General features: G+C 46.4%; 13 protein-coding genes and 1 non-coding gene across 14 annotated transcripts; 8 read left to right on the top strand and 6 right to left on the bottom strand.

Annotated features, from left to right (window-relative positions):
* Positions 1 to 72: 72 nt before the first annotated feature.
* On the bottom strand, positions 73 to 1,369 carry POJ06DRAFT_10247 (signal recognition particle, SRP19 subunit). Its single transcript, XM_056183933.1, has 3 exons — positions 894 to 1,369; positions 734 to 836; positions 73 to 678 (listed from the first exon to the last, which is right to left on the bottom strand). Exons 1-3 carry the CDS (start codon positions 1,263 to 1,265, stop codon positions 194 to 196), a joined length of 960 nt encoding a protein of 319 aa, XP_056047427.1. The 5' UTR covers positions 1,266 to 1,369; the 3' UTR covers positions 73 to 193.
* Positions 1,365 to 2,386, bottom strand: POJ06DRAFT_10254 (uncharacterized protein). The gene has a single exon (XM_056183935.1). The coding sequence runs from the start codon at positions 2,262 to 2,264 to the stop codon at positions 1,605 to 1,607; it is 660 nt and encodes a 219-aa protein (XP_056047426.1). The 5' UTR covers positions 2,265 to 2,386; the 3' UTR covers positions 1,365 to 1,604.
* Positions 2,106 to 6,595, bottom strand: POJ06DRAFT_10271 (class II histone deacetylase complex subunits 2 and 3-domain-containing protein). The gene is made up of 5 exons (XM_056183936.1): positions 6,031 to 6,595; positions 5,642 to 5,861; positions 4,544 to 5,545; positions 2,430 to 4,484; positions 2,106 to 2,384 (listed from the first exon to the last, which is right to left on the bottom strand). The coding sequence occupies exons 1-5, from the start codon at positions 6,427 to 6,429 to the stop codon at positions 2,374 to 2,376; spliced, it is 3,687 nt and encodes a 1,228-aa protein (XP_056047425.1). The 5' UTR covers positions 6,430 to 6,595; the 3' UTR covers positions 2,106 to 2,373.
* Positions 6,596 to 7,525: 930 nt separating this feature from the next.
* Positions 7,526 to 8,977, top strand: POJ06DRAFT_272623 (uncharacterized protein). The gene is made up of 2 exons (XM_056189569.1): positions 7,526 to 7,843; positions 7,944 to 8,977. The coding sequence occupies exons 1-2, from the start codon at positions 7,613 to 7,615 to the stop codon at positions 8,760 to 8,762; spliced, it is 1,050 nt and encodes a 349-aa protein (XP_056047424.1). The 5' UTR covers positions 7,526 to 7,612; the 3' UTR covers positions 8,763 to 8,977.
* A 1,091-nt stretch (positions 8,978 to 10,068) lies between these two features.
* On the top strand, positions 10,069 to 10,876 carry POJ06DRAFT_10226 (uncharacterized protein). The gene is made up of 2 exons (XM_056183930.1): positions 10,069 to 10,657; positions 10,746 to 10,876. Exons 1-2 carry the CDS (start codon positions 10,362 to 10,364, stop codon positions 10,843 to 10,845), a joined length of 396 nt encoding a protein of 131 aa, XP_056047423.1. The 5' UTR covers positions 10,069 to 10,361; the 3' UTR covers positions 10,846 to 10,876.
* Positions 10,877 to 12,168: 1,292 nt separating this feature from the next.
* Positions 12,169 to 13,635, top strand: POJ06DRAFT_234952 (histidine phosphatase superfamily; the record flags this gene model as incomplete). Its single annotated transcript, XM_056185807.1, has 2 exons — positions 12,169 to 13,037; positions 13,089 to 13,635. 2 exons carry the CDS (start codon positions 12,169 to 12,171, stop codon positions 13,633 to 13,635), a joined length of 1,416 nt encoding a protein of 471 aa, XP_056047422.1.
* Positions 13,636 to 14,189: 554 nt separating this feature from the next.
* On the top strand, positions 14,190 to 15,500 carry POJ06DRAFT_264804 (PQ loop repeat-domain-containing protein; the record flags this gene model as incomplete). The annotated part of the gene is made up of 7 exons (XM_056189027.1): positions 14,190 to 14,248; positions 14,302 to 14,356; positions 14,419 to 14,529; positions 14,589 to 14,853; positions 14,916 to 15,083; positions 15,139 to 15,341; positions 15,396 to 15,500. 7 exons carry the CDS (start codon positions 14,190 to 14,192, stop codon positions 15,498 to 15,500), a joined length of 966 nt encoding a protein of 321 aa, XP_056047421.1.
* A 566-nt stretch (positions 15,501 to 16,066) lies between these two features.
* Positions 16,067 to 18,949, bottom strand: POJ06DRAFT_10199 (uncharacterized protein). Its single transcript, XM_056183923.1, has 2 exons — positions 18,530 to 18,949; positions 16,067 to 18,477 (listed from the first exon to the last, which is right to left on the bottom strand). Exons 1-2 carry the CDS (start codon positions 18,586 to 18,588, stop codon positions 16,116 to 16,118), a joined length of 2,421 nt encoding a protein of 806 aa, XP_056047420.1. The 5' UTR covers positions 18,589 to 18,949; the 3' UTR covers positions 16,067 to 16,115.
* A 209-nt stretch (positions 18,950 to 19,158) lies between these two features.
* Positions 19,159 to 20,016, top strand: POJ06DRAFT_234949 (uncharacterized protein; the record flags this gene model as incomplete). The annotated part of the gene is made up of 2 exons (XM_056185806.1): positions 19,159 to 19,701; positions 19,747 to 20,016. 2 exons carry the CDS (start codon positions 19,159 to 19,161, stop codon positions 20,014 to 20,016), a joined length of 813 nt encoding a protein of 270 aa, XP_056047419.1.
* A 144-nt stretch (positions 20,017 to 20,160) lies between these two features.
* Positions 20,161 to 22,499, bottom strand: POJ06DRAFT_243258 (armadillo-type protein). The gene is made up of 2 exons (XM_056186336.1): positions 20,775 to 22,499; positions 20,161 to 20,726 (listed from the first exon to the last, which is right to left on the bottom strand). The coding sequence occupies exons 1-2, from the start codon at positions 22,446 to 22,448 to the stop codon at positions 20,202 to 20,204; spliced, it is 2,199 nt and encodes a 732-aa protein (XP_056047418.1). The 5' UTR covers positions 22,449 to 22,499; the 3' UTR covers positions 20,161 to 20,201.
* A 497-nt stretch (positions 22,500 to 22,996) lies between these two features.
* Positions 22,997 to 23,067, top strand: POJ06DRAFT_t7. Its single transcript has one exon. It is a non-coding gene; the product is annotated as a tRNA-Gly (tRNA).
* A 48-nt stretch (positions 23,068 to 23,115) lies between these two features.
* Positions 23,116 to 24,687, top strand: POJ06DRAFT_10034 (histone acetylation protein-domain-containing protein). Its single transcript, XM_056183904.1, has one exon. The coding sequence runs from the start codon at positions 23,269 to 23,271 to the stop codon at positions 24,589 to 24,591; it is 1,323 nt and encodes a 440-aa protein (XP_056047417.1). The 5' UTR covers positions 23,116 to 23,268; the 3' UTR covers positions 24,592 to 24,687.
* On the bottom strand, positions 24,680 to 26,321 carry POJ06DRAFT_264799 (Spo11/DNA topoisomerase VI subunit A; the record flags this gene model as incomplete). Its single annotated transcript, XM_056189026.1, has 10 exons — positions 24,680 to 24,812; positions 24,863 to 25,173; positions 25,230 to 25,301; positions 25,369 to 25,449; positions 25,502 to 25,582; positions 25,639 to 25,814; positions 25,867 to 25,970; positions 26,024 to 26,134; positions 26,189 to 26,249; positions 26,279 to 26,321. 10 exons carry the CDS (start codon positions 26,319 to 26,321, stop codon positions 24,680 to 24,682), a joined length of 1,173 nt encoding a protein of 390 aa, XP_056047416.1.
* Positions 26,322 to 26,421: 100 nt separating this feature from the next.
* POJ06DRAFT_243245 (uncharacterized protein) lies at positions 26,422 to 27,807 on the top strand. The gene is made up of 3 exons (XM_056186335.1): positions 26,422 to 26,757; positions 26,812 to 26,994; positions 27,114 to 27,807. The coding sequence occupies exons 1-3, from the start codon at positions 26,538 to 26,540 to the stop codon at positions 27,488 to 27,490; spliced, it is 780 nt and encodes a 259-aa protein (XP_056047415.1). The 5' UTR covers positions 26,422 to 26,537; the 3' UTR covers positions 27,491 to 27,807.
* Positions 27,808 to 27,821: the final 14 nt, after the last annotated feature.

The following is a 27,821-nucleotide window of genomic DNA, read 5'->3' as shown; positions in this document are numbered from 1 at the left end:
TTGCACTCGTACAATTGAATATTTCATTTGTATGTTTTGAAAGCATCGCATCTCGACTGGGTATCTGGGTAGTATCCGGCAAACCACTATTCTGTGTTTAATCATATATGAGAATCCAAGCTCACACATGGCCACTCGTTAATCAGCTGCGTCGGGAATCATTATATATTCTTCCAAATATCTATGGACTAACTTATTTCCGTAATTTCCGTCCTCCTCCACGTCCGCCAGAGCCACTGGCCCCTCCCATTCCACCAAGCCCCCTGAGACCTCCCGTGCCACCAAGACCTCCCAGTCCACCAAGACCTCCTAGTCCACCAAGACCCTCCAAGCCGCCTAATTGTTGCAATGCATTGAGACCACCCATACCTTCGAGACCCTTAAGACCACCTGGAAGATTAGCCAGGCCAGGCGGTAGTTTTCCGTTAGCCAGACCCTCCAAGCCTGGCAGTCCCATACCACCTCCCATGTCTTTGAAGATATTATCCGAAACACCGCCTCCCGTCAACGCACAACTGTGAAGTGGCAATACGTCGTTGATCTTCCAACCTCGAGGCACGGCGGGCTTCTCTGGCGGCTTATCGTTGGGCAAGCCAGGAATAGGTAACTTCAGTGGGTCTTCCGGCTTTGTCGCATGATCTTTCAAGTAACAAGCAATCTCTCTGTACAGATGACGTTCTAGCAGGAGAAGTCAACAGCGATTCGAATAACGTAAATACCATAAAATACATACTATTCTTGATACTAGGATTAAGTAGTAGCTTCGTGTCAGGGTCTTTCAGAAGCACACGTACTCGTCCAGGGTTCGACCAGTCCTTAGGATGAACTTTCTGCGGCTACAATTGCCATTATTAACGACTTTGCCGAAGCTAACCATATAGCTAAATACCCACCTCAAAAAAGACCTGAATTCTTAAACTAGCACAAGCATCTGCAACAGTCTTCGCGAGCGGATTCTCAACAGCGAGTTCCTTATTCACCCGCCGACCTTCTTGATGTGTGCGTCGCGCATCAAAGTACACAGGATACACCACCTGCCACTCCTTAAACATCGACGGATCCTGCGTAAACTGCATTTGCCCTGGTCCAGGTATACTATGGACCGGCCGTGCACTAGGATCACCGGCCGGCGGTCGCGCGTTGCTGGTTGCAGATGACGATGCCGATGGCGATGGACGAGGTGACGCGGCAGCCAGAACTTTGCGGGGATCAAAGTCTGATGGATCAAAGTCCATGTCATCAATATCGTCGACTTCTTCGAGCATTGCGGGTTTTGCTTTATTGCGTTCGCAAATTAGTGCTAGGACTGTAAGTACCGTTGGAGGGTTGACTCGACGTCTTAAATGAGCACAATAGTATGTGAAGGCAAAAGCTACCAGGTTAGGGTTGAAGGGCAAGTCCCAGAGCTTGTGCCCTGTGATTTCGGAGCCTTTGACCGGTCAATGTTTTGTAGAATTAATTATCGCATCAATACATCTTTCGTACATATGACCAACATAATACAAGACAATCTTTTCAATAACGCCGCAATAAAACTCATGCGTCTAACATACCAAAGTCGTACAAAGTTCATCCCTACATTTACCCAATATGGTTGATCCCATTCAGACTCCCACACCTCGAACATTCTGAAGCGGATGAGCTGACGTTGGAGTGGCACTGCCAGTTGTGGACGGCGACGAAGCTCGCGATCGTGTTGCAGGACTAAGCCCCCGTCTGGGAACGCTGGAAGAGCGGACGCCATAACGCCCACGCGTGCTTTGTCTATCAAGCTGCAGTCGCTTGACATTGTTTTCGAGATTTTCCATACGAATCTTAAGCTCCTTGATGATGTCATCTTTCTGTGCTCGTTCACTATCCCACTGCATCTCCTTCAGACGGGTAACCTCGCCCTTGACCTTGCGCTTAAGCTCCTCATTGGCCTCTTGCAAAGCTTTTAGCTCCAATGTCGCCTCAGCCGCAGCTGTAGATGCCTTCTGATATTCTGCTCGCATATACTCTGTTTCCGTTGTGCGATTGTGCAACTTGTCCCTGAGCTTTTTGTTCTCGTCCTCAAGTTGGGCTGTTTGTGTTCGCATCTGCTGCAATTCAGCCACATCTGCGCCTGCAGACAGGAGTGTCTGCTCAGCCGTTTGAAGCTTCACCTTGACGTCGGCAATCTGTTCTCGTATACGAGTCTTCTCGGCTTCGCTTCGTTCAATGCGTCTTTCTGCAGCCTTGGCACGAGCCTCAAGTTCTTCATTGGTAGCGACCAATTGCTTCATGAGCTTGTCTGCATTCTCAAACTTGATCAGAAGGGTGCTGTGGTGTTCCTTGAAATTTGCGAGCTCGGACTCCTTGGATTGAAGTGCTATCTCCGTCGTAAATTTTTCTTCACTGAGTTTCTACACAATAAGTTAGCACGTCAGAAATCAAGTTGCAAATGCAACTCACTTTAATCATTTCTTCCTTCTCGTCGATTGACAACGCATCAAGTTCCAGCTCACTGTCATAAGCATTATCATTATCATGCATAACCACGTCGTCCGTTTGAAGATGGTCACTCGCAAATCTCTGTTCAGGATATATTGATCCATTCTTCTCGAGTAAACTTGGCGCTATTGACTCCTTCACAAGCGACTCCTGCGTATGTAATCCCGCTGATCCGCCACCAATGCCATCTGACTCCCTTGTGTATTTCAGAATATGACGAATGGCGGCTTCAATCGCGAGATTCAAGGACTTCTGATTTTCTGCTTCGAGAACGTTGAGGAGCTCAGACACCATGCTCCCTTCTGTCAAGGACGACAATGCTTCATCTGCTTCCGCTGGCGTGAACTCTCGTACTGAGAACATCGTTGATGGGATATCGACTGCAAATGAGTTACCGGAAGGGGGCGCTATCAAAGAGACAGGAAACATTGTAGTGCACCCTCTGGCCAGCCATTCAGGCAGCTTCGCTGGCATTGCATCGATCTCTTTAACGACCGATTCTGGAAGTGTACCTGCTCGGGCGCGAAGTAATGTTATGGCGGTGATAATACTGCTCAGAACTGCAGTGTCAACGACCGAGTCATGAAGACCAAGGGTAGCAGCAGCACCTAGTAACGCGTGTTCGGAAGTATTGACCGAAACCAATCGCAAAACGGGGACAGTGGGAATATCTCCTTCATTTGCGACGCCGCGAAGCTGCCGAACCTGTGGTTCGGACCCGATAAAGCTGGCATCTAATGCGACAACAAGATCGACTTTCGGAAGCGCAAATTTCTTTTTCTTAGTGTTCCTGTCTCTAGCTGTCGATGGGACAACAATGACTGTGACTTTCGCGAACGCCTCATTCTCGGAATTGACGTCCTCTTCGTCGGTCTCAACGTCAGATTCAATGACTCCGTCTCGTCTTGCATACTTTATCCTCTTGCCGCCAAGAAAGTCGGACACAATGTCCATAGTGTGCCCTTCTCGTGCAACTATTCCCAGCTTAAGGCCAGCCTCCTTAAACACCGTTATAATATTATCGAGGATTCTGAACTTTTCTCCAGAATGTACAATATACCGAGATTCATCCTTGTCGCTCAGGTTTCGCGGAAGCAGCGTAGGTACAAGTAAGTATGGATGTGTGGCTGCCAGTAATGTGCGATTGAGCACTTTTAGCATATCTTGTGCTAACCGATCCCGAAAAGCCTTGCTACTAGATCCGAAGTCGCAAAATCGCAGGATCTCACTTGAGTGTAATATTAAAACCTGCTCATACATCTGCCGTTGGAAATCGCGAAGGCCAACTGGTACTGCGTATTCTGCCGGCCCAAGTCTGTATTTGTCCAATGTTATGGAGCCGTCGGTGACATTATTATCGGGAAGCCTTGCAACACCAGATGCTAGACCTTCTGTCATAGCTTTCGAAGCTGAATGCGGGGATGCTGTGGGCGGCATTGTCTTCTGTGGTTCTGGAGAGGCAACTTCGGCAGGTTGAATATCTTGCATAGCCTGGCTAGATCCCTGCTGTAGACCCTCCATAGCTGGTGCGGAATTCTCCTTGGTGTTCAACGAGACGTTGGAATTAACGTTTAGCATCTGTGTATCAAGGTGCGGAGGTTGTGGGAAACTTTCACTGTCAAAATCACTTATATTATTGACTTCAAAATTTGCTTGGACTTGTGTTGACAACCAGCCTTCGACTCGGTGAATTGTCTCCTCTTCAACGAGAGTGAACGGGGCGTTGCTGGAGCCGTCTTCTGGAGCAAATTCGTTCGGCTGGCTATCTCGTACTGGACTGTTGAGAGCCTGTTCCGAATAGTGTACGGGTTGACCTACTGGGGCTGAATCGGATACAGAGACTTGCTGATTTTTGTCTTGCTGCTTACCAGACTGACTGTCTTCGACAAACGGGTAAGTATCGAGTTCTGCTCGATTTGGTTCTGAGGACGGTGGATGGTCCTGCGAGATGGTTGCCGGGACTTCGATCTCTCCTAATCTTGGGCCAAGAGAAGATTGAGAAGACTCGCTATCTTCGGAATGAAGACAATATATTAGTACTAGAGTTTGAAACTGTAAGCAGAGAACATACCTTTCGTAGAAGGTGAGTCTTCACCGATAGGCTTCAGTAGCGTGCCGACTGAAACGTCAGAGATTTGAGGATCGCTATCCGATATGACGGTTTTATAGAAGACCAAATCCTTTGATCGAGGCAGACTTCGCTGGTCAATAGCAGCATCAATCTCGGACTGGGCCTTGAGAGCACTCGCTTGACTCTGCGATTCCCGAGGAGGCTCACTGTCGTCGTCTGAAAGATCGATTACGAAAGGAGCTGTCTTAGACTGGCCAGTTACTTTCTCAGAGGCCGTATTCGAAATAATCTCGATCTGGGAAGATACAGGGGCGGACGTAAGTTCCAAGGCCGATGGCGAGTGATGCTCTAGAGACGCAGGCTTTGTCCCAGGATGGAACGCGTCTGAGCGATTAACTGGGGGAGATAATTGCTCAATTGGCTGATCGTGAAGGTAAGGCGCCGGTGAATGCCATTCAAGTTCAGATTCAGACTCTGACTCTGAACTAGAACTCGGATAAAATAGTGGAGTAACCAAGTTAAACCTGCGGCCAATCTGAGACTGTCGGTATCGTATAGACTCCTTGGTAATAATGGGTAGATGAGGATTGAGGGGGACCGGAGGTAACCTGACACACTCGAAGATTCCAACGATCGATTCACCAAATGCCGTCTGGTTTCTCCCGGGAGATACCAATTCTTCGAAAGCTCGGGATAGTCGACCAGTGCCTCGTGTCACTGACACCGATTTGTTTTGGCTTCCTTGACCTTTGCTTACACCTCTTGAACGACTAGCTGATGCAGGTGCCGGAGAGAGCTCTTTTGCCCGGGACGTGGCACGCGCTGAAGCCGGCTCGAGAGATGCTTGTAGATCTATTCGACCTGACGCGAGCGACGACAACGACGATTCGATCGTAGGCGAGTTCGTGGACAGCTTCTGTTTCTTACGGACACGCCCACTCTCCGAGGGGCTGTCGTCGTCGCTTGGAAAATCGAAGATATCTCCTGTCTGGCCACTAGACGCTAGATATCAAGTTAGAGTTACCGATATAATCCGGATTCAACAAGTCCCAATATTGACTTGTCACGCTGGGAACCTCGAAAACAAGACCGACTCACAAGATGCACTTCTCAAGCTAGCGGAGGACGCCCTTAGTGGCCTTTCCCTCTTGGATAGAAGCGAAGGCGACAAGATGTATTTGGCAGAAGATGGCTCGGGTAAGCTGTCGTGGTAGGATGCCTGCGAATCTGTATGACGACCGGGTAGTCGTACCTTTGCAGTGCCTTTGCGTTCGTCCCAGTCTCTGAGGAGCGCTTCGGTACAGTCTTTTCGGCGTACCTAACCCAGATTTGCATTAGCAAGTCAGGGTAACTCACGAGTCCCCCCGCGTTTTTACACAAGCTGGAAACACCAAAATAATTGACCCCAAGCTGACATTCATCCTTGCTTGTTCCATCTCTTGATTAATGCTTTTAACAAAGTTCGATCGAAATAGACAGTAACATACCCAGCTAGGCTCGAAGGGAAGGCCTGTTTTCGTGTCGATGCCTGACCAAATAACTAGAACTCGTCCTCTCTTCTCATCTTCAATATGGTCGGCTGTGTAGTACGATCCACCCTCCTGCGTGTCTGCTTGCTGCGTAATGGGAGGTATCTGCGCGTGTCGCAATGTATAAAACTCTTCTTCTGGTTCTCCGTCTTTTTCCGAAATAGTCCAGTTCGACCTTCCTGACGCGTCGCTGTCGTCTCCCTGCGCTTCGCTATCTCCCATATATTCGCTTCCGTTCTCAGCTGTCGTCTCATTATCAAGAACCAGTAATTGCGGAATTGTAGCTTCACTATCACTTTCAGTTGCTGCGGAAGATCCCTGCGAAACGGTCGAGGGGGACAGTCGAGATGATAGCATTCAATTCAACAGTAGAGGTTACCAGTAGAGTAAACGGACGCGTGTAATCTCGATAAATCAATCCGCTAAATGACTCTGTCAATAATAAACCGAGTCAGTGCATAATATTGCATTTTTCTCCTGTCCAATTTGTTCTGTCCAAATAGGTGTCAATGCCGCACTTCACTGAAGCGCGAATGGCGCGCCTTTCCCTCTTTGCGACGATGTTAGCGTTGTTAGGTTGGTGACGATTCTGCGCATCCAGGGTGCGAGCTTCAATAACAGCTAACTACCGCAAAAAGTAGGGTAAGCCAAGAAAGTCATCCAAAATAAAGATCACACCGGTTGCGGTATTCAGCGGTTAGGGTTCTTTTGACGTCAACCTTAAAAGTATGCAGACCCGCTTGCTCATCCAGTCTCTCAGCTACTTTAGGGAAATCCACTGGCCACCGCTTCCTAAATTTTGCATAACTCGCATATATACGGACGGAGAAAATTGATATTTTTAAAAGATAGCAAGTTAGAAACTTAGTTAATGACTATGCGTCAGTTAGTTAAATGTCCACAAAGTAGTCTGATCCAAGGATCTCGGTATTGTCCATTTGCTAGGACAATACCTCGGTCGACTAGACCTCTACCAGTCGCAAGTCGCAACAGGTAGTTTATACCACTTGCGTGTCCGGTGGGTGCATCATGGACATAGTTTAGGCGAAATTCACTTTATGATAAGTCAATGTGTCCGATTTAGACAAATTGGCCCATCGTCCTCAATGCGCCGTGCGCGGTGCGCCATTGCAGATAAAGAAAGCTTAAATTGCGGGTCAGTATCTATGAGCGCTCATTGGGTCGCAGTTCAAATCTGCGCTTGTGATTTGCGGCCGCTCTTAACATTATTTTTTGGCCATGGACAGATTGCTCGCGTTGGACATTGGCGGTTTGGAGAATAGTAAATAGTCTGCCAGTGTGCAATCTTTTGTTCCATTATATGCGTCTGCAAACATGGACAAATGGCCTGGGCCGATGTGACGACCACCAGACTAAGCCGCTCCAGATCGCGGGTCGGCAACTTCTCTGTGGACTTCAGTCCAGCAATATCTGACCCCAAAAGTCAACCTGAAATTACCCTCACACCCACGCGCATGCCCACTACAGACCTCTCTCGACTTCGAATAAGCCTCGCTACGTCTATAGATTCGCAATAACTATGCTATTGGTAGACGAGGAGAAGAACGCTAACAGTGCAGTATTGGCGCCGAAACGGCCACTGGCGGTGATGGATCTCCGGGCTGTTCTCAACGATGTCGACGAGGATGTGTTCCCGGAGTCGAGTGCAATACACAAGAAATCCTACCCTGGCGCAGGCCCCCTTATTAAACCAGATCCGGATGTTGAGACCGATAAGGATAATTTCATAGACAGGACTACGCTGATAAAGGTAAAATTTTCGAGTTCCTGATGGTGTGGAGCCGTTAATGCTGTCGGCGTTTACTCTTGATCTCATTTTCATCCGCATGCTAACGAGATCGTGCCTCTAGCACCTACGTCGAGATCTGAAAGAAGACCGGGCACGGATAGCTAAAATAACAGAAGAACTTTTCATTTTGAAAGAGATACACGGTGAAATCCTAGAGAAGCACGAAAATGTTGGCGATGAGATGCGAGTGCAGCTACGGAACAAAGCGGCGCTAGAGACCCGTACTAAGCAGATAGAGAAACGCGCCGACCGCGTCGCTGCAGAGGAGGTGAAATTAATAGAGCAATTCGAGAAGTTATCAATCAGACACAAAACTGCGGAATTAGCTATTTCCGCTATGGAAGCCGGTCGCAAGGACGAGGTTGCTGATGAAACCAGGCGGCAAAGAGATATCATCGTCACGTTGCAGGACGAGGGCAAAGCCTTGAACGCCGAGGTTGAGGAGCGAACACAGGCTGCAGAGAGAATGCGACTAGACTATCAGCAGGAATCTAATCATGCAGCGGAAGTATGTCGCGAGGTTGAAGGGGCTAAGGAAGAAACAGTTGAGCTGAAAAAACGTGGCGACGGCGAGGCACTGCGGCTACGCTCTGAGTTTATGGATATAGAGTTGAGCTTAGGAGACGACAGGATTCGTCAACTCTCTCTTGAGGTCGAAAATCTTGAAGACCATCTGCGTCGGTTAGATATTGAGCAGCAGCGGCGGATGGCCAAATATACTTCCCGACCGACAACTAGCTTTGCAAAGCGTACGCGAAGTCCAGCTACATCATCTTTGTCAAGAGGATGCTCACCTGCAACATTGAGTGGTACAGTATCGACAAACAACTCGCACAGTAATGGCAGCGGCCATCGTTTGCAGTATTCACAAAAGGTATAGATGCATTAGTTACGGAATTTCGACTGGATTGGCGCATGGCAACGACTCTACTGACGTGCGATAATATTTGGATTGCTACGTTTAACGGCGCTACGTGATTGGGTTGACATTGGTATCTTATTTTGCGTTTGATTTAGGTAGCTAGTATTTTTGTAATGTTGTCTGTACAGTGTGAATTAGACGGAGGAGGTTGGATTTGTGTAATATAAGCCGGTTTTATTATGATCGATAAAGCTCGTAAGCCAACGAATGTGGCAAACTCTCGCGCATATGCGAACCCCCTGCGTTGTTGGATCTCCGAGGCTTGGCCCCGATGAGAGCGTATTGTGTCGAGGAATCAGGGGCTCGAATTCTCCACCAGACCCTCGAGTGCGATAGCAAGAGGGTACGAGACACTTAATGTTGTATTCTCTCACCCCAGCCATCCTGCTCTCATGCGCTCTGACGTCAGTTTGGATCATGACGTCGCCCGGTCAGACTCGCTGACGTCAACCTTCACTGTTCAGATTCTGTGTTAAGTTCTGGGCCGCGACTGAAATTATTAAACTAATATGCCTGCGACACGTCTAGACAAGGAAGATAGCTCGATCGATATTATCTCAACTTGGAGATTCCATCTGTTAAGCATCCCTGACATTCGTTAATCCGGCCCTCGGGTTTTAGAAGTGCTACAAGACTCGGTAGAAAAAGCCAAACGTCACTGATTTTGAGTTGGCTGGAGCCGTGCTATTGAATGCATCTTAAGGTATCTGTCACGATCCCTTCCTTTCTACCCCGCGGTTCATAAAGAAGCATAATGATATAGAATAATGTAATTTCAAAATATTGTACGTACACGACACTGTAGAAGGTCGATTACGGAATACGTCAGCGCACGCGAAGCGGTGGCGGGGTTAGCTTTAATGCGCCACGCGCCATGCACTGCTCTTACATCCGACGCCCGCTTTGCGAGTCGGAGTGTTAGTGCATTCTGGACTCTAGTCACGGCTATGGAATGAGCAAATCCGGATGCGAGAGATTGGATCATATTTAGTGTCCGACTAAGTTGGGCTGGATGTCTGGGGGGGTAAGGTAACCGCAGAGCCAAACGCGGTCGGAGTGTATCGCCATAAAGTCAGATAGCAACCAGACGTAAGTTCAATGCACCGCCGATGATTGGAGAGCCGACTGATGTCGACGGGAGTCAAGAAAGTAGAAGATGACGACAGACGACGCCTTCAATAACAAAACGTGGTCTGTGCCTCCCTGGCCCAAACTACAAGTGGTCGGCATCTGCTAATTGTTCATATTTGTCTGCCTATTATATCAAGCCAAGCTCCTCCCATCCCCCCCTCCCCCACTTGCGTCGTCTACTCTTCCACTTGTCCAGTCTTGAGCCCACGCGTTTATTTTGTTTTGTTTGCAACTTCTCTTGTGTAATTCAGCCTGATCTAAAGTTAACTTCACGCTGCCACCAATTACCATTTCTTAGCGCCGGCTCAGTGGAGTGCTCACGATCAGCATCCCGACCATTTAGAACTTTTGGTGTGCCAATAATTGCAGCGGACCTACGTGTTATCTGCAGATCGCACGTGTCCCTCAGCACACGTATCGTCCCTAATGACCGCAGCCTTCGACGAGTTTTCGTCTGCGTCCAGCACTCACCCTGGTTCAACCTCGACCGGTGACAACAACGGGTGCTCACCAAGTGACGTCACTCCGGGAGCGTTATGGCGCGGTTCGGAACGAACGACTAGCTCTAATAGTATAACTCTTGAATCCATAACTGTCGGAATGGAGAACACGAGTTTAAGCGACCCTTCTCCGCTGACAGCGCCGAAAGGTCCGAGCTCGTCGGAGTCAGATGATGAGACTGACGTTGACCCGGCACTGCGTGCAAGAATAGAGTATACAAGGTATGTGGGCGCGGGTGAAGTATTACGAGCTTCCATCTTGGTCGAAGTAGCTCTATTTATTCGTTTATATATACCAACGAGATTTTAGAATATTACACCAGTACACTCAGCGGCAATTAGACTATTCCATTAGTCGTGCGAAGACAAAGGCTCCTACGGTTGCACCTTCGAATCATGAGCGGTCATAGGGGCAGTCGTCATTTTGTTACTTTGATAGAGAATGCTTGTCCTGATGAGAACGGTTCTCAATTTACAGCATGCAACTAGCTAATTTACTAGTCAGCGGCACTTGAGATATGTGCAACATGGCATGCATGTCGACTAATTTGCAGCGGTGCAGACACTTTAAAAGGAAAGGCCCGCCATGAAACTCACTGTCTAACGACTCTATCCTGGGAAGGAATATAATTGCACGAATTAGAAAGGCAATGTAACTTCCCATATTGTAGACGCATATGTTCTACCTTGACCGAGGGAAGTTTGATTTGTGCTTGCTTGTTAAAGGTGGGAGTTACGATTATATAAGTTATAAAAGTTAATATACCTATAAGAAATAAAGTTGGGTTTAACGTTTAGGATATCTAAGCCCAATCTAGAATCCGAATAAATTTTGGGGGGTTCATCGACCTCTCGACTCGGAGTACCTATGCCAATTAATTTGAATGAAACTCTGCGAGACTTCCTCCTGAAGACAAAAGTTAGTTGGATGGTTGAGACGCAACTGCCAAGCCAATCGAGCTATAAGCACCAACGCGTCCTCGGTCCAGATTATCCCCAACTAAAGCAGTGGACGTGCTGCGCCAACCGGCTGACCTTGGGCTCCTGACCACACCTGTCAGAACGATTCTGTTAATACACGTGTATGCGTCCAGGACTACAGAATCGTAATCTCTGTTTTTACGTTTCAGACTATTCCGAGGCAAGACCAACTCGACCGCCGATTCGGCAACTCATCGTCAGCATCTCAGAACCTCTCTGCTTATGCGATTACCATCATCGCACCTTAATTAGTGTTCCACGATAGATATTCGCCATCTCGAGCGACTCGATCTCTTAGTTCACAAGCGTCTAATCATGAGTCAGATAGCATTATTTAAACTCTTGCCTTCTCGGTAGGCGTCGTCGGCAAACTTGTGCGGCGCTACTAACGGTGACCCAATCAGTTGGCCAGATGCGGTACCATGGTGCATTTCTTAATTTATCAAGCACTCTAATTTGTCTTTGGAATCGACCGCTGCCAGCATCTTTCGCCGGCGGTCTCAAGACCCTAACTTGATCGCGCACGATGTTCAGGTAGATCGTTCAATCACAAGTCTGGTCTGAAGCACGTCCGCATCTCTGCTGGATTCGTGGCATACCAAGACTGGCATTGCCGTTCCTGCTGTATGGTCGCAATACTGACATACGACAGACCCTGGATCTATAAAGACTATCCCCGCCTTCAGTGGAATGTAACTATCACCTCTATTCGACAAGCTCCTTACTTTCTCCTTGTCTATCGGACTTTCAAGATGATGTTGCCTACTCTCTCCAGTATTTTGGCGTCTATGTCGCTTGCTGCGGCTGCTACCTCCTTCGGCACCATTGTTCATTTTCCGCCGTCGAAGACTAAAATTGGCGACCTCAAGGCTGTTTTCAATCGCGCAAGTGGTACCAATGGTGGCTACTATACAACTTCCGTTGTTCCAGATGACGACTACGGTGCGTACGACTACTGCAACATGCCCCATGCCCGTGCGCGAGAGTACGTTGTCCCTGAAGGGTATGACCTTCAATATGTCGAGTTGATTCACCGCCACCATAAGCGTACTCCATATGCCTCCAACACATTCCCCTACGAGGATATTTCCCTATACTGCGATGACGTCAAGACTTTCTACTACGGCAATCCCAAGAATGGTGTCAGCGTCACCAATATTTGGTGGAAGAACTACCAGGATCCCAGTAACCCCATGACGTACTATAAGAGTGGCTTCAACAGCACATGCCAGTTCCCCCAGATATCTTATGCTGGTCTCGAAGATTCTGCTCAGCATGGTCGAGATCTTTGGTCGGTCTATGGCGACAAGCTCAAGTTCCTCCCCAAGACTTTTGATCCTACCACAATGCGCTTCCGTGTGACTTCGAACGAAATCACCAGTCAAGTCGCCGGCGCCCTTGTGCGTGCCATGTACCCCAATCTTGATGAAGTCAATGTTTGGCAGCAACTAGGTTCTGCCGACTCTTTGCAACCTGGATACTCGTGTCCGTTTGCCGACAGTATTCGCGGCGACTATCAGGATACGGATGAGTGGTATGAGCATCTTGACATGTCCAAGGATGTCTTCAGTCAGCTTGACCAAATCTCTGGTGTTGATCCTACTGATGACGGCTGGCACTCGTAAGTAATATTATGTTGATTTTCTCTGACAATTACACTAATATGAGTTAGGTGGTTCGATCATTACTTCGACAACCTGTCGTCTCGTCTCTGCCACCAGCTTCCTCTTCCCTGCAAAATCTCCAACTCCTCAGACTGCATTTCTGAGCGGCTTGCGGAGCAGGTCTTCCGCCTCGGTGACTATGAGTACAATTACATCTTCCGCCAGGCGACGAACTCCACACTCTATTCGGCAGCTCGCTATGGTGCATTTATTACTGAACTCATGTCCCACTTGACAGGTAAAGTCGCCGGTATCGAGAGTAACATTTACAGACACAACATCGCTCACGATGGTTCCATCTCACCGTTGCTTGGCGCCCTTCAAATCAACACCCTTCGATGGCCTGGAATGGGATCCGAGGTCATTTTTGAATTGTGGAGAAAGGAATTTTCCCACGAGTACGCCGTGCGTGTCTTGTACGGCGGAATGCCCCTTGTCACTAACACTCCTATGGGAACTTTGGACATGGTTCCTTTTGAGGACTTCATTGCCTATCTTGAGAGCCTGGTTGGAAAGAATGGCGAGCTAGTTTACCAGTACTGTACTTCGTCGTAGAGATGTGTGAGTTGTGAGTTTGGAAAAAGTTAGAGATTACAGGCCCATGTGCTGATATAGGTCGGTCATTGCGCATGGGACCACTAGGCTTAAAAAGTTGGGAATTTCTGTGATTTAGCTATGCTTTCTAATGTTAGAAGTAGCTTCCGTGGGCGTGATTTTAGGTTTATGTGCTTTCTTAAACTAATTGAACTCGCTTGTGCAGTTCGAGATGCGCAATTGCGACGTAGCAATAGAGAACAGATGTATTTCTGCTTGCACTCACCTTTAATGTGGCTCACAAATTTGCAGTTGCAGGTAACTGTGATCACATTTCAGGCGTCATGCATCTTGCGACCACTTTCCATCCTGAGCGTAAACTCTCCCGGCCCCATTCCTTAACACGTAGGGATCGTCGCCTCATCCTGTACAAGTTCAGAGATATATGGTGTATTGCTTAAACCAGACTCCGTCTGTATTGTTGGTCAGCTGAGAGTTGGTGGGACAGAACGAAGGGCATATCTCATACTCTGGCCTATTGATCAATCTTCGGCGTACTAACGACAGTGACAAGCATGTTAGACTCCCATGCTCCGCTAGTCATTAGCAAAGAGGCACTAAGTGTGCTCTCTGGGTATGTTCTCTTCTCGGTAACGTTTGGCGGTTGTTTGACTGACTACGTTCAAGTTCGATCTCGATTGCCTGCTGGGCGATGGTATTCTCACCGCAATTATACGACATTGTAAGATCCGCAATGACATAAATGATTTTGTCTATGGGCTAGGTTTCTCACGGGTTGAACAGTTTCGTCGGCAAAATGCAGACAACTTGTCGGTTTCGTTTTTATGGCTCTGGTTTCTTGGTGATGTCGCCAATATCATGGGCTGCATCCTACAAGAGACTTTACCAACCATGGTATGTATATTTCTGCATGCCGATCATTTAGTACAATCAGAAGCCAATGTCCTTTCTAGACAATTCTCGCAGTTTACAACACGCTGGCGGACCTTGTCTTGATCTTCCAAGCAGCGTACTATAGACGTCGGAGTATTCGGAGGATATTCTCATTGTATTCAGCGAGTTTTCCTGAACGGCGTCCAGATTCGGATATTCACAATGATGATCAGGACTTGTCTGGAGAGGAGGACCAAGATGAAGACGATCTGGCTAACGCCGACAGCGAACCCCTAGAGTATTTTCAGAGCCTAGTTATCCCGCCCAGGCGGGTTTGGAAGTCAGGTATAATTTTATTGAACACAACGTTTTGCTGAATTGGTAATTTAACACTTTGATGCCTCTAGCATTTTTCAAATTCGGGATTATTTTCCTAATCGTGCTATCATCACTGATCGGCTTGTACTGCGCGACTAACGGTCATCTGTACGATTCGCCAATGAAATATTACAATCCACACATTCCGGTTCACATGTACGGTCAGCTATGTGGCTGGTTTGGCGCTGGGATATATGGTAGGTTTTATAGTGACAATTATTATTATATCGTACCAATTATGGATTTTTTTAGTGATATCGCGGATACCACAGATCATTCTCAACTACAAGCAGAAATCATGCGAGAGAACGTCATTAATTTACTTCCTCTTCGCTTCTGGTGGAAATTTGATGTTCATAATATCCATCTTGGCCTTAGACAATAGCTTCCATTACTTGCTGGTGAATTCAAGCTGGCTGTGCGGCACGTTTTGCTCGCTCTCGCTTGACTACTTGGTAAGTCTGTGGTTGCGACAGAGGTATCATTAGTCTAACGCAATATCTCTACAGATTGTTTTTCAGTCATGGCATTACGATCCTAAGAGAGGAAAGAATATCTCGGATGTTGATACAGCTTTTCAGGGTAAAGAGCAGGATATTAAAAAGGTTAAATAGACTCTTGCACGACTTCAGTAAAATTCTCGGGATGCATACATCATGCCGTAGCATGATAGACGCCACATTTGATGCTATACAACATTACGATCTGCGGTCGTCTCTAACGAGGTTTGAGATCGACCATGTCCAGTAATGATGGTCGGCATATGACTTTACAATCTAGATGAATTGCAGGAGGTTACTTACGGAAACCATAGGGTCCTAGTTTATTTGATTGCAACTTTGATATCTGTAATTATTTTCTTTGCATTATGTGGGTCATAGTTTCGGCTGGGAGAATCGGAGCATCTTTCTGTGGGGTGATATCTGTTTCTATGATATTTAATTTCTCATGTCAGTACTGGGCATTGCCTGTAAATAACGACATCTTCAAAGTTATTGTAGTGACAAGTTTGCATCAAAGCATTGAAAATATGGCAGAACAATTTTGGGGAATCTCACCTAGGTCGCAAACTTGGGATATACAGTCAGTTCTATTACATTCACAAGGTTATACAGAGAGCTTGGAGCCTTAATCAGAGAATCAAGTCAATCATTGACAAACTAAACACCTGCACGAGCTAAACCGTCGTTGACAATAATCCAAGAAATAAGACAGAGCTTCCCATTATCCTACTTTGTACCACTCAAACTATCAAGAGAGGCAATGTCATCTTTATCTTCGAAAGCCACCATAGGCACAATACTTACATCATATATATCTGAAGTATTTAGAGACAGTATAGGCTGCGGAGGATGATTGGTATTCTGCGGAATATGAGTGACATCTGATGAGATTGCATCGTCAGCCGTGGGTGTTCTGACAGTAGAATTGTTGCCATCAATACCCATTCCGGCTACCTGAGAAGCCGATCGCATGTCACTGTTGGGGATTGCCCTGGCTGTGCTTTGGTCATTGTTGGATATAAATTCCCTGATAGGCTGGGTTGACAATGACATAGTCTCTTCATAGCTAGGCACTATTTCTGCGACAACAGTATTTATCTGGCACCTGATAGCCTCCGTTGACTGATCGACTTGATGTACTTCAGTGACATGTAGATCTGACGGCTCGCGTGAAATTTGTGTCTCCCCTTGCTTGGCGATGACTTGTCTTTGAGTTTCTCTATTAGCATCATCAATATTGACAATATTGTGATGTACGCTAAGCAGTCCAGGCAATTGTCCAAAATCAGCATCCTGTCCAAGATCAATCTCTAGCTCGATAGGTTGTTGTACCTCCCTGAAAACTCCATGCCACATATAAGTGGCAATCAGAGTCGTCTGCAATACGGTCTTCTGCTGAAAGTTTGGGGCGATACCAAGGAATTGCATCTGTCTCTCGTCATAAACCAGCCATGGTAAATCAGGGACTAGCTTCCACGAGACCTGATCGGGGATAAAGAAGGGCTCAAAAACACGAGGGCATAAATGAAACATCTGACCTGAATATCCCTCACAAGTCTCAAAGTGAATGTATGGTGACCTTCTTGAAAACAGAATTTTATCGTTCGTTGTGCGCGAAACTGTGCATTCCATTAGCATACCCATAGAAGTCCCGTCGTCACTGTAACGGCCATGGGCTTCCCCGAAATCGCTAGTCAAAATGAAAGGATCTAGCTGATATGGATCAACCATCTCGATTTGCAAAATGGATGCTAACTTTCTCGCAACTTTCTGAATGTTCAGCAAATATGTGGTGAAGGTATTCGGCACGGTCAGGTCTCCCTTCTTGACAAGATACTCAACACCCTTTTCTACCTTCATTTTCTCAAGAATTATAAGTTGCAACATATTCTCGAAAACTTTATTGGCCAAGGCAAATTGACTACTGCTGAGAGTGTTCAACACGAAATATTTGGTATATTTCGTAATTACTGTTACACGCCCGAGATCGTCCGACCGACCAGCCATACCTTGCCCATAGACCTTTCCGATCCACGTAAATGCTGCTCCTTGACGCATTTTGTAATTGTAAGTTTGATCTGCGCGAGATACCACACGTCGACGCCGAGGCACCAGCCGTCTCGCATTTCTCTCAGTTGCCACAAAAACAGGAGACAGAAGTGACTCAAGGTCCTCCGACGCAGGCGTCGGTGTAGGATGATGAGTTCTCTCAGGCGGTTCACTAGGATTGATTATGCTGTTCATATCCTCTTCAGTAAACCTAGCAATGTATGACACCTGGCTTCCGATCTCCAGTCGCAAACTGCTGGTAGGTTCTGATCCAGGGCTTGCAGATTCGGATGTGGACCCAAAAAAGGGCGGCATTCCTGTTGCGATTGCTTCTGCAGCCGAGTCACTGAAGTTCTCAGTTCCTGATTGTCGGTTGGAGTGACATAAATAGGTTCTGAATCGGAATTGTTGATTACCGGCTTGCTCTATATGATCCACTCGTTGCTGGCTAAGCGGTGTTAAATTTGATTCGTGCGGCGGACAGGACGAACGCTGATTATCTGAACCCAAAGCGAGCACTTCGTTAGTATCGGCTGATGCAGTAACTTCTGTTTCACATAAATCTAAGGCTTCGTTGTGTGGTGGAGTATTACCCAAACTCGTCGAATTGGTGAGGCCGAGGATTTCATCTAGCTCCGCACCGAAATCACTCAAACCAAACGAACTGAGAATATTGTCCTCAGTACCATCCTCTCTAAGCGTATTATTTGTGTGGGTAAATGGCAATACAACCATATTGGGCATTATATTTGTCATGTTATCTCCAACAATCTTCTCAAGTTTGTCCATATCAATGCCATCAGCGATTGTGCCCAATATTGACTGTACGAAAGCTCGAAAGCGCTTCGGCTGTGAGCCTTCTGTAGTTGATGGCGGTAAAATCTCATCGATTTGTAGCTTTGCATCACCAACAAGCGAATGCAAGTTGTTGATGACAATCTGGAGAGCTGCAATATATCGTTCGCCGGACAAAGGTGGCATAAACCGCTCATCTTGTCTTAATCCCAGTGATGCCAGGAGCCAAAGCTGACGTGTAACACTGAACTTCAGTTAGAAAGCTTGCCTAAATAAACATATTCTCTATATCTTACCTGTCAAGCGCCTTTTGCACGTTGAGAGGCAGTACACTATTCCTCGATCTTGTACACATCGCCGTTAATTGATACTCAGATTTTATTCGTCGCACGACGCAAATGCCACTCTGACGCAGTATAAGGTCTTCTATATTAATAAAATAAGCTAATAGTTCCGAGCATCGTTTATGGCCTATGACGATCAGTATGGGTCGGCTCTGCTAGTAATTATGTGGAGATTTTGAAGTTGAGGGACTGCATATTGATTTATTCCGTTCCGGCCTGCCTGCCGTTAACCCCTAGGCCACGCAGTTATTTCACCACCGCTTGCTGCCAGATGTTCCAGGCGACAATTACGATAAACAATAGTATTGTATGATCCCTTGTCACAAAGCGGGACCACCTGCCGGTGTGTTTTACGGCTTATAAATCATAGAAGTATAATATAGCAAAACGAGTGAATGAGCGATATGAGTACTAATGTTTATGCTACCTGATCTCAGGTATTGGGTTAGGGCAGATGAAGTTGTACTTTCACCAAATTGTGTTCAGATCTCTCAAATGACTGACTCACCAACCGGGAGAATAGAGGAAAGAAAACCCTAGGACTGTCATTGTCGGCGGTTGATATTTAAGACAGACATAAAATGCAACCGGTAGACGTCAGCATTGTTGTGTCCGACCACGACCACGATGACAAGAATGTCTTCGACTTCGACGTACCAACCTCCAGCACTACAAGCAGTAACAGCAGTAGTGGCACCAATGGGACTGAGCATTTAACTGTGGAGACTGCATATGATGAGATTGAATATTTTACTTACAGAGCACCGCGTGGGACATCAGGCAGTGAAAGCTCGTCGACCGACTCAGCATCGTGTGCATCAGATTCGGTACTTGTGCAACAGAGGCTGATACAGCAATTGGCAAACGAGGACAGTAATGAAAATGGTAACTCATATGATGAGGAAATTTACATAGATGACGAGGATGAATATTTTGAAGGTGACGATGGGTTGCTCGTTGGCCAAGGTGACGTAATGATCTTAAAGAACAGCGATTGGGACGATGGGACGGACGATACAGATTATTCTTATACGGTTCAATGCGGATGGGTGGTGTTATTCAGCACGTGGATTATTTTTGTGCTAGGTGTAGGTAGCATGTTTGGAGTTTGGAAATGGGTCTGGGTAAGTCGAGCTGGATGGTTGGCGGCGCAATTCTAACTAGTGCAGGCGCCAGCATTGGAAGATATGTCACATAACTCGATAAGTGTCCTTGAGCCGGTCGGAACTATTGATGAAGAATCTGACTTTCCGATTGAAGAGTATTACCCGTCGATGATAATGTTACTATGCGTTGTTGCGTGGATATGGTGTGTGGTATCGTGGGTGGGCATGAAGCTCTTTCGACACGCGAAGGGTGGTGTCTCCTCTGACTCTGCACCCCAATCCGCCGCGGAATCCGGTCCCGAGAGCCCCCCTGCTTTTAAAGCATCAAGTTAAGTCTGGCTTCACGCGCATATTTGTTTTGGCATTGCATGGATTTGGATTTGGAATGGCATTGTAACATAGCAATAATACCCGTTGGCATTTCCGCTAGTAATATTTGAATGTACCCTCCATCGGCAGTATAACTGACAATATATTACTGCGTGTTTTCTCACATTGTACTATACAAATGAATCGCTTTATAACTTTTCTTTAGCTTTTTCCATAGCCCTTTGAAGATAGTCCCGTAAATCCTCCGTAACGGCACCCAAGCCAATGACTGTGAAGAAGTTGATCGCAAACCGCGTATCACTAGGATTGTCTCTTGGCAAAATCCCTCTGAATGCAGCCTGCTTATCCCGATCGGGATCATTAAATCTCCCAACCATCGTCTTCATGCCTAGCTCCTCAGCCATATCCTGAAACAAAATTTTAAGGAAGATACGAGATGAAGCCGTTGTTTCGTCTTCGTTCAAATGAATACAATCAAGAACTTCCCATCCTAAACCGTCCGATGCCAAGATATGTGCAAAAAATTTAGCGATATTTCGAATCTTGTTGGTTTCGTATCTGTGAATAGTGTCGTAATAGGTTTTGAACGCTTCTGAGAAAGTAGCCTTCCACAAGCGATTGATTTTACAAAATCGCTCCCCGATCAAGCCATAGAATTTCGAATATATCTTCTCCTGGGAGCAACATTCAATAATCATATTGACTAGCTCCACCTAAACTAGTTAGCCGACACCATATTAGACATTACTATCGGGTCCTACCTCCTGTCCCTGGGCTAGGTTGATTCGCATCAGCTTATGACAACATTCTTCATAGTCCATGCTTGATCGAATCGTGAGATAGATTGTCCGACGAAGATTAACAAGATTTCGGTTCGTCATATCCTGGATTTCCATCTTCTTCTGTTCGCTTGGATGCTCCTCATCTTCGTCTTCCGAGCTAACCTCAGATTCATCAGAATTTTCCTCACTGTCCTCTGCCCCTAAGATTTCGTCTCTAATTTCCTTGTATTTCGCCTCACTTCCTTCATAGTCCGGATCAAACTTGAAAACATTCAAAATATCTTCGCCGTTAAGTTCGTCATCCAGCCCAATCATATGCGTTATCTGATCATCCTCTTCAACGAGATCTAGTTCGTCAGCGATATCTGGGTTATCCCTATATTCATTCTTCCGAACTAAAAACAGTGACTCTATCATGTACTGCGTACGAGGTTCTAGCTGACCCTCGTGCAGAATTGCTCTGAACCTCTCGAAAACGCCATTATTAGCTGGAGCACTGGCTTTCGCAAGAAACATGCCGACTTCACGCATGAAACCGACCGCAATTTCGACTGAATCGTCTGTGGGACGCTCGAGTAACAAATGCAGGATCTGAAGAATAACAATTTCATGCGCAATTTGATAATTGCATAGGTGTGCCAGGAACATCGTGCTACTGATACACACGGGCTTGTCATTTCTGCGATATGCTTTCCTGAACTGAATGATAAGTCGTGTGACCAACAATTCTCCTAGTTGAGGTAGTTTTGTGTTCACGATGGCGGCTACTGCGGCGTAGACTGGAGTAAACGGTAAACTCGCGGCCTGGGCTCTCATAACACTACGGACAAACAGACCTCGGCCACGGATCAAGTTTTGCCTAAAGATGTCTTGTACAATCTCGCGGATATTCGCCTTGTTGACTTTGTTTATCAAACCGTTGATGCCCTTTTTAAGATTGTCCCACGCTAGTCGTTGATGTTCCTTCGGATTGCCTTCGATGATTTGGCTCTGCAGTGCTCGCAATCTAGCAGGCGGAACGTAAGTACCACCTGATCGTAGGTCTAATAAACGTTGGTACTCCGCCTTCGGATCAAAGGGCTTAACCTCCTTCTCCTCACGCTCCGCAGCCTGACGTTCCCGCTCCAGCGCTCTCTGGTAATCAACATCAGGTAGGGGCCGACACTTCCTTTCAATAGGTGGTGGCGATGGCGATTCATCTATGTAGGTAGCACGACGGCGGCGCTTTGACGGAGGTGACGGCGAACGCGATATTGAACGTGAATACGACTTTGGGCGTGACCTAGAATATTGCGGAGACCTCGAGTACGACCCTGAACGGGATCGAGAATATGATACCGAGCGGGACCTGTTGCGATCGAGTCGCCGACCTCGTTCAGGCGGCGGAGAACGACTGTCAGCCCGCGACGAGTTCGGGCTACGAGCAGGAAGAGGCCTGTTCTCTTCTACTGGTGAATCTAGTCTGCCACGATGAGTACGAGAAGGTGAAGTTGCATAGTTGTCAGATCGCCGACGTCGAGGCGGAGTTGGAGATGGGGGACCACCGAGTCCTGGAGACTCTCGCTGGCCCTTTGGTGATTTGGAAAGATCCGGAGGATCAGATCTCTCCGGACGAATAGCTAGACTAGGAACAATGACTGTCGAGTCGGCCATTGCTATAGTCCGTTAAGAACAATGATTGGAAAAATCCAATGTCAATGATATCAGCAAACGCTGCAGCTTTCTATTGCTATAGAGCAAATTCAAAATATTGCATATATCTCCTACGGTATCCCGCTTATGCACATACATCTGACCCACAATATCCCGGCCTTACTCAGGCATTAAATGCAGAGCAAATCTGTGTTTATGTCAATAATGTCATTACACGTTAGTTATATGAGAGGTCGGGCTTTCTTTTCCTTTTGTTTTGGTTTCAGTCATTTGCCCGCATATAAGACAATTGAAAGGGACGATGAAATTCCCTCATAAAAAGTTGGATTGGCCAACCCTAACCCCGATTAATATTTTTTTTTGTTTGAAAGCCAGTGTTTTTTACAAGCCAGTACATGCAAAAGTACTGGCGAGGAACGAAAGGAAACCGAAACGGGATAAAACAGACAAAAAAAAAGAAAACGAAGGGAGGAGAGAAAGAGAGTGGGGTTAGGGATTTTTCCTTTTGTTGCATGTAGCATAATTATTATTGCGTTTTATGTATTGAGGCGTTAGTGGTTTAGCGGTAAAATTCGTCGTTGCCATCGACGAGCCCCCGGTTCGACTCCGGGCTGACGCATTGGAATCTTTATTCTTTTTTTTTTATTTTGCAATTTATTTGGGAATTCGTATACCGAATCAACGTGCTCGAGACCAGGCTTTCGCAGAGCCTTATAACTAGCTTTAAACTTGTACATATATAACGCTGTCATGTGCAGAATTTGAAGTGCTTTACAACGGGATTCTACATCGGAGACCAGCCGAGTAATAGTGGCAGGCTATGAAGATAATAAACGGTGCTAATTTCTGGAGTGATGGGCTTGCTATTTATCTTCCCTGCCTCGATAGCCCCTTCGTTATACACCATATCGCGACCAAACCGCAGAAGCATGCATTGACGCAGGAACCTCAGAAGTCTGAGAAAGGAAAAGGGAAACGGTCGATATCAACGCAATTGTCCACACATTTTCTTACGCTGACGTATGACGGGTTACATGTTTTAGCCCTGGAGCTTTTGGTGTACAGAAGTTCACCATCGACAGACCAAGGCGAAACGGAAAACGAGTCTTTAACAACCATCTTCGTCTCGAAAGCAGATTCTTCGGGATATTTCAATTCTGGTCGAGAAGATGTTAGGCTGAATATTGGAGCCATTGTCACGCAGATTTTGACGATATTCATTCAGACGTTGGCGCGTCCCAACATTCCGATTCGGTTATGTCTGTTTGCACGCGCGCAGCCGCAATATATATTTCCTGAATCCGGCAGGAATAAACAGAAGCATGTGCTGTCGGATCGTGGTCTCGTAAAATGGTGGATCAGGGTCACTTCTCCTTTATTGTCAGTATTTTCAGAATTGAAGAGCGCAAGATTGTGTGTTCCAGGTGCAGAGCCAGGCGAGATTAAAAGCTTTCTATTGCCTGATCCTGAGACGAAGAAATTATTATGGAAGGAAGGCCATATCTTTTGCGCTGATGGGGATCGTGACAATCAGCCAGCAGTACGACATATCCCGAGCTTTCCAGATGATCCCAAGTCGAGGTTCTTGGACTTTCTGGTCGCTGAGGGACGTGATGGGATCACAACAGTGAATCAGTTCTTTGCAGAGTTACAAGTGCGTCAAGAGTTTCTGTTGGGATTTGTTGCTGCGATTATCGGTATCGAAGGACTGGTGGACAAGAACGCGAACGACACGTCGACTTTCGCATGTCCTGTTGTTGAGAACAAAGTATACTCCAAGATTCATGATGCCATTGTTACATCGGATTACTCGACAGAGACGTTGGCGAGGAATGCCACTGCAAAGTTTATTGAGGCGCTTCCAAAATCGTCCGAGTATGTGATTCAGGGAACGCAAAAGTCCTCGAAAGCTGGCCTAGAAGGTAAAAATCATCTGAAGGAACCTTCCCAACAGATTAACGTGATCGGAGGAGGGCTTGTTCGGAAGCGCACTAAACCTGCGGATACAAGAGGGACTACGGTTGCACGGCAGCAGGCAGCAGACGCTCATAATAGCTCCAACGAGAGCCAGCAGAAATTGAGGATGGATCAGTCAGATCATGAATCAGGCGACCTGGGAATGTCAAAAAGGGTCAAACTTTAGTGTTGTTTAATATTGCATATTACGGGCGTAACATCGTGGAAATATTTGTATATAGAAATGTATATGTACGACAGCAAATTGTGAGCAATCAGTGAACTGTCAGCGCGTCCAGACGTGTCTTGATCACTTGGGCAAGATATGCAATAACTCCATCTGCGTCTGTCCCCACAACATTCATCTCAGCTTTCCGACCTAGGAATAACATTCGCTGCAGCTCGAGTCTATATGGACCGTCAATAGGGTCCATAGTGCCTGCGACAGGGATGCATACCTCATTGCGTTAGCTGCGTCGGTCTCCATCCACGGTAGACTCAGCATCTTTAGTGCCTTCTTGCGATCGGCGACAGATAACTTCGTCCAACCGTCTTCATATTCAAGCACATTTACTCCGACCCACTCCATCTGGATAGCTGTCAGATGAGAATTCTCATGTGCCATGGCGCGGCTTCCGAATTTGTAGGTACACATGATATCGACACCATAAGGATCGGAATCAAAGGCACCAAATAACGGCTTCCCCGGATAAGATGCGGCAATGTGCGAGATGAACTGACGAGCAGCTAAGTCCGGATAACCTTTTCCCTAATGTCCAATGGTTAATACATGATAGCAATTGTCGACTCGAAAATTTGAGATACAGTAACAAGAATGCTTCGTCCGATGTCTGGTCTGTTATAAAACTTAGCAGAACAAAGACTCCGGAATACAGCCTATAGATCCGGAAGACGTCAGTGTCTAGTTTTCAGAGCTCCGCCATAAATTGGATAAACTAGTAACCTCTTTTTCGATCACGAGCACGAAGTCGATGTCCATCACATCGATCGACTTCAATTCTTCAAATGGCGGTATCAGCTGTATCTGTCTAGCCGTCAATATAGTCTGGCTCGCTGAGAACCTTCACTCAGAGTACTTCTCCGTCGACAGCCATGAGAGTGCCATCTTTCTTATGCATGCAAAATGTTCCACACGCCAACCCTTTCTGTGCCGAGACCTAAATATTGATATAATTAGCCACTGGCAACAGAAGCAACCTATCAGCTGTCGTACAATCCCAAGTGCAGCACGAGGGACGTTGAGCGTTCTCCCGATATCGTCCACAATCCTGTCTACAATAGCTTGATTCTTGAAAAGCCACGTCTCCCGGTAATATATGTCGCGTTTAGTTACTATTTTACCACTCGTAAGCGACTCCGATATAATATCGAGTGTCCGCATTAGAACCGCTAAATGCATAGTCAGTACAATGGCAATGGAGGAACTAAAACTGGTTCCAACCAAATCTCCACGAATTCAGAATATTCGTGCCTGGAAATGTTACAACGTTTTGCTTCGTATCTGCAGCGTCGCGAGCCGAGACAATAAGAGACTTGTCGTCAAACCTGCGTCATCAACTAAATCTACTTTACATCATATACAAGTTGTCCCGACTTACCAGGTTGATTCTGCTCGGCGATTTGACAATTTTACGGTTGCAACACCTGTATCAACGATTCCAGACAACAGGTCGGAGATAAGTGTGTCGATTTTGCCCAATACTTTCTCCCTACATTGTGGCTACCTCAGTATTTAGTTTTGTGAGTTGGCGGTATGAAGCTACCTTGATTCGTGCTGATAGTCTGCTCTTAGTGTCAGCACGATTTCTAGCGCAAGCATCAACTCTAACAGTCAGCCTAGAGGACTAGTTTACCTAAAACTTCTTCAATCGCGTGGTCGTTCTCTGCAACACTCATGGCTGAATGAAGCGCACTAGTAGAGGGTGTGATGGAGATCCATCACAGCGTAGTCAAAGACGCGCTCTAAGCATGTCTTTGGGTTAGGGCGCTTGCTATCAGCCCATGTAACCTGCGGTATCGATCAAGCTGTTCGCGCATTGTCTACTCGCTGGCAGACTGCTACAATCATTTGCTCTGGGTTTGCATTATTAGAGGATTATAAGCGTGCCAGTAATGAAGAACAGTATGCAGGTAGCCATAGAGCACAACAGAATAGAAGAAATGCTGGAAGGCGTAACGGCGCCAGCTGTTACCGACCTGAAATCGACAGCGGAAAGTGTGCCTGACATATCGGCTATACCGAAGGAACTTCTTGTTGGCAGAGATGCACAGAATTTAACACTGTCAGAGAATTTCAAACGTTTTTCGTGGGAGTATTTAAAGGAGATAATAGGTTAGTGGTGTCGACTAGTTCTGTCGTCAGACATGCTGATGGCAATACGAGCAGGAGACAATAAGTTGGAATTATTATGCCGTACGCCTTCTGATTTGCGGAAGTATCTTATTTGGAAGGTGGAAATTGTCAAGGACTATGGGAGTGTCGCGAATTTCGTGTTGGTTGAGCGTTTGAAGTGGGGTCCTGATAGGGCGCTCGCAAAACCTATTAGCACGAAGTTATTTGAGGTCAGAGGTATGTGATGTGCATCGAGTGCTTCCTTTCTTTCGTGTTGAATGTGATTGTATCATAGATTGGTTATGACTTTGGACGTACATTATTTTTTATAGGCTTAGAGTAACACCATGATCCAGATGACTATAGAATTTTGATCAACGACTTCCCATACGGATTTGAAAACGGTATCGTGCATTTGGTTGTCTGGACAAAGAATCTCATTCCCAAAGCACAGTCGGGTTCTCTAACCGCGGACTTAATGCCGGAGGGGAGACATAAAATCCAGGCCTTCGTGGATACTAACTTTCGCGATGCATTGGGTATGAAAAGCGACGATATTCTTTGGTTTAAGAATTGGGCAGCATTACAGAGCATTAAGGAGATAGACCATTTTCATATTTTGCTCAACAGGCCACCTGTAGACGATGCAGGGGTTGACAAGATGCTTCGGATTTTGACAGACGATGACGACGTTCGGAAGAAGTGGGCTGCCGTCGATTCGAGATTGCGATAGGTTAGTAGTTGTTAGAACTTTGGTATATAGAGAATATGTTACGTTTCATTTGCATTCACGGATTATATTCTGGTGTTGGCGAGATAATATAGTTAGGCTATTTAAATATATCACTCTGGACTCCTTCAGGTAATTCTAGCGTGTAATGATCATTCTCGGTTTTATCTTCCAATTTCGAGACAATTTCACGAAAAGTCATTCTGCTACAGCGAAATTCTGCGGCGAAAGTATGACCAATAAAGATGATGCGAACTGGGAAATCCCACGTACAACTTCGTGCGGCTCACGTGTCATGTCGACGACAAGCACTTCACATCAGGCAAGTCCATCC

Source organism: Lipomyces tetrasporus (assembly GCF_029532465.1).
Source record: "Lipomyces tetrasporus strain NRRL Y-64009 chromosome Unknown POJ06scaffold_1, whole genome shotgun sequence".
In the NCBI taxonomy this organism is placed as follows: Eukaryota; Fungi; Ascomycota; class Lipomycetes; order Lipomycetales; family Lipomycetaceae; genus Lipomyces; species Lipomyces tetrasporus.
This window is presented reverse-complemented; position numbering and strand designations above follow the sequence as displayed.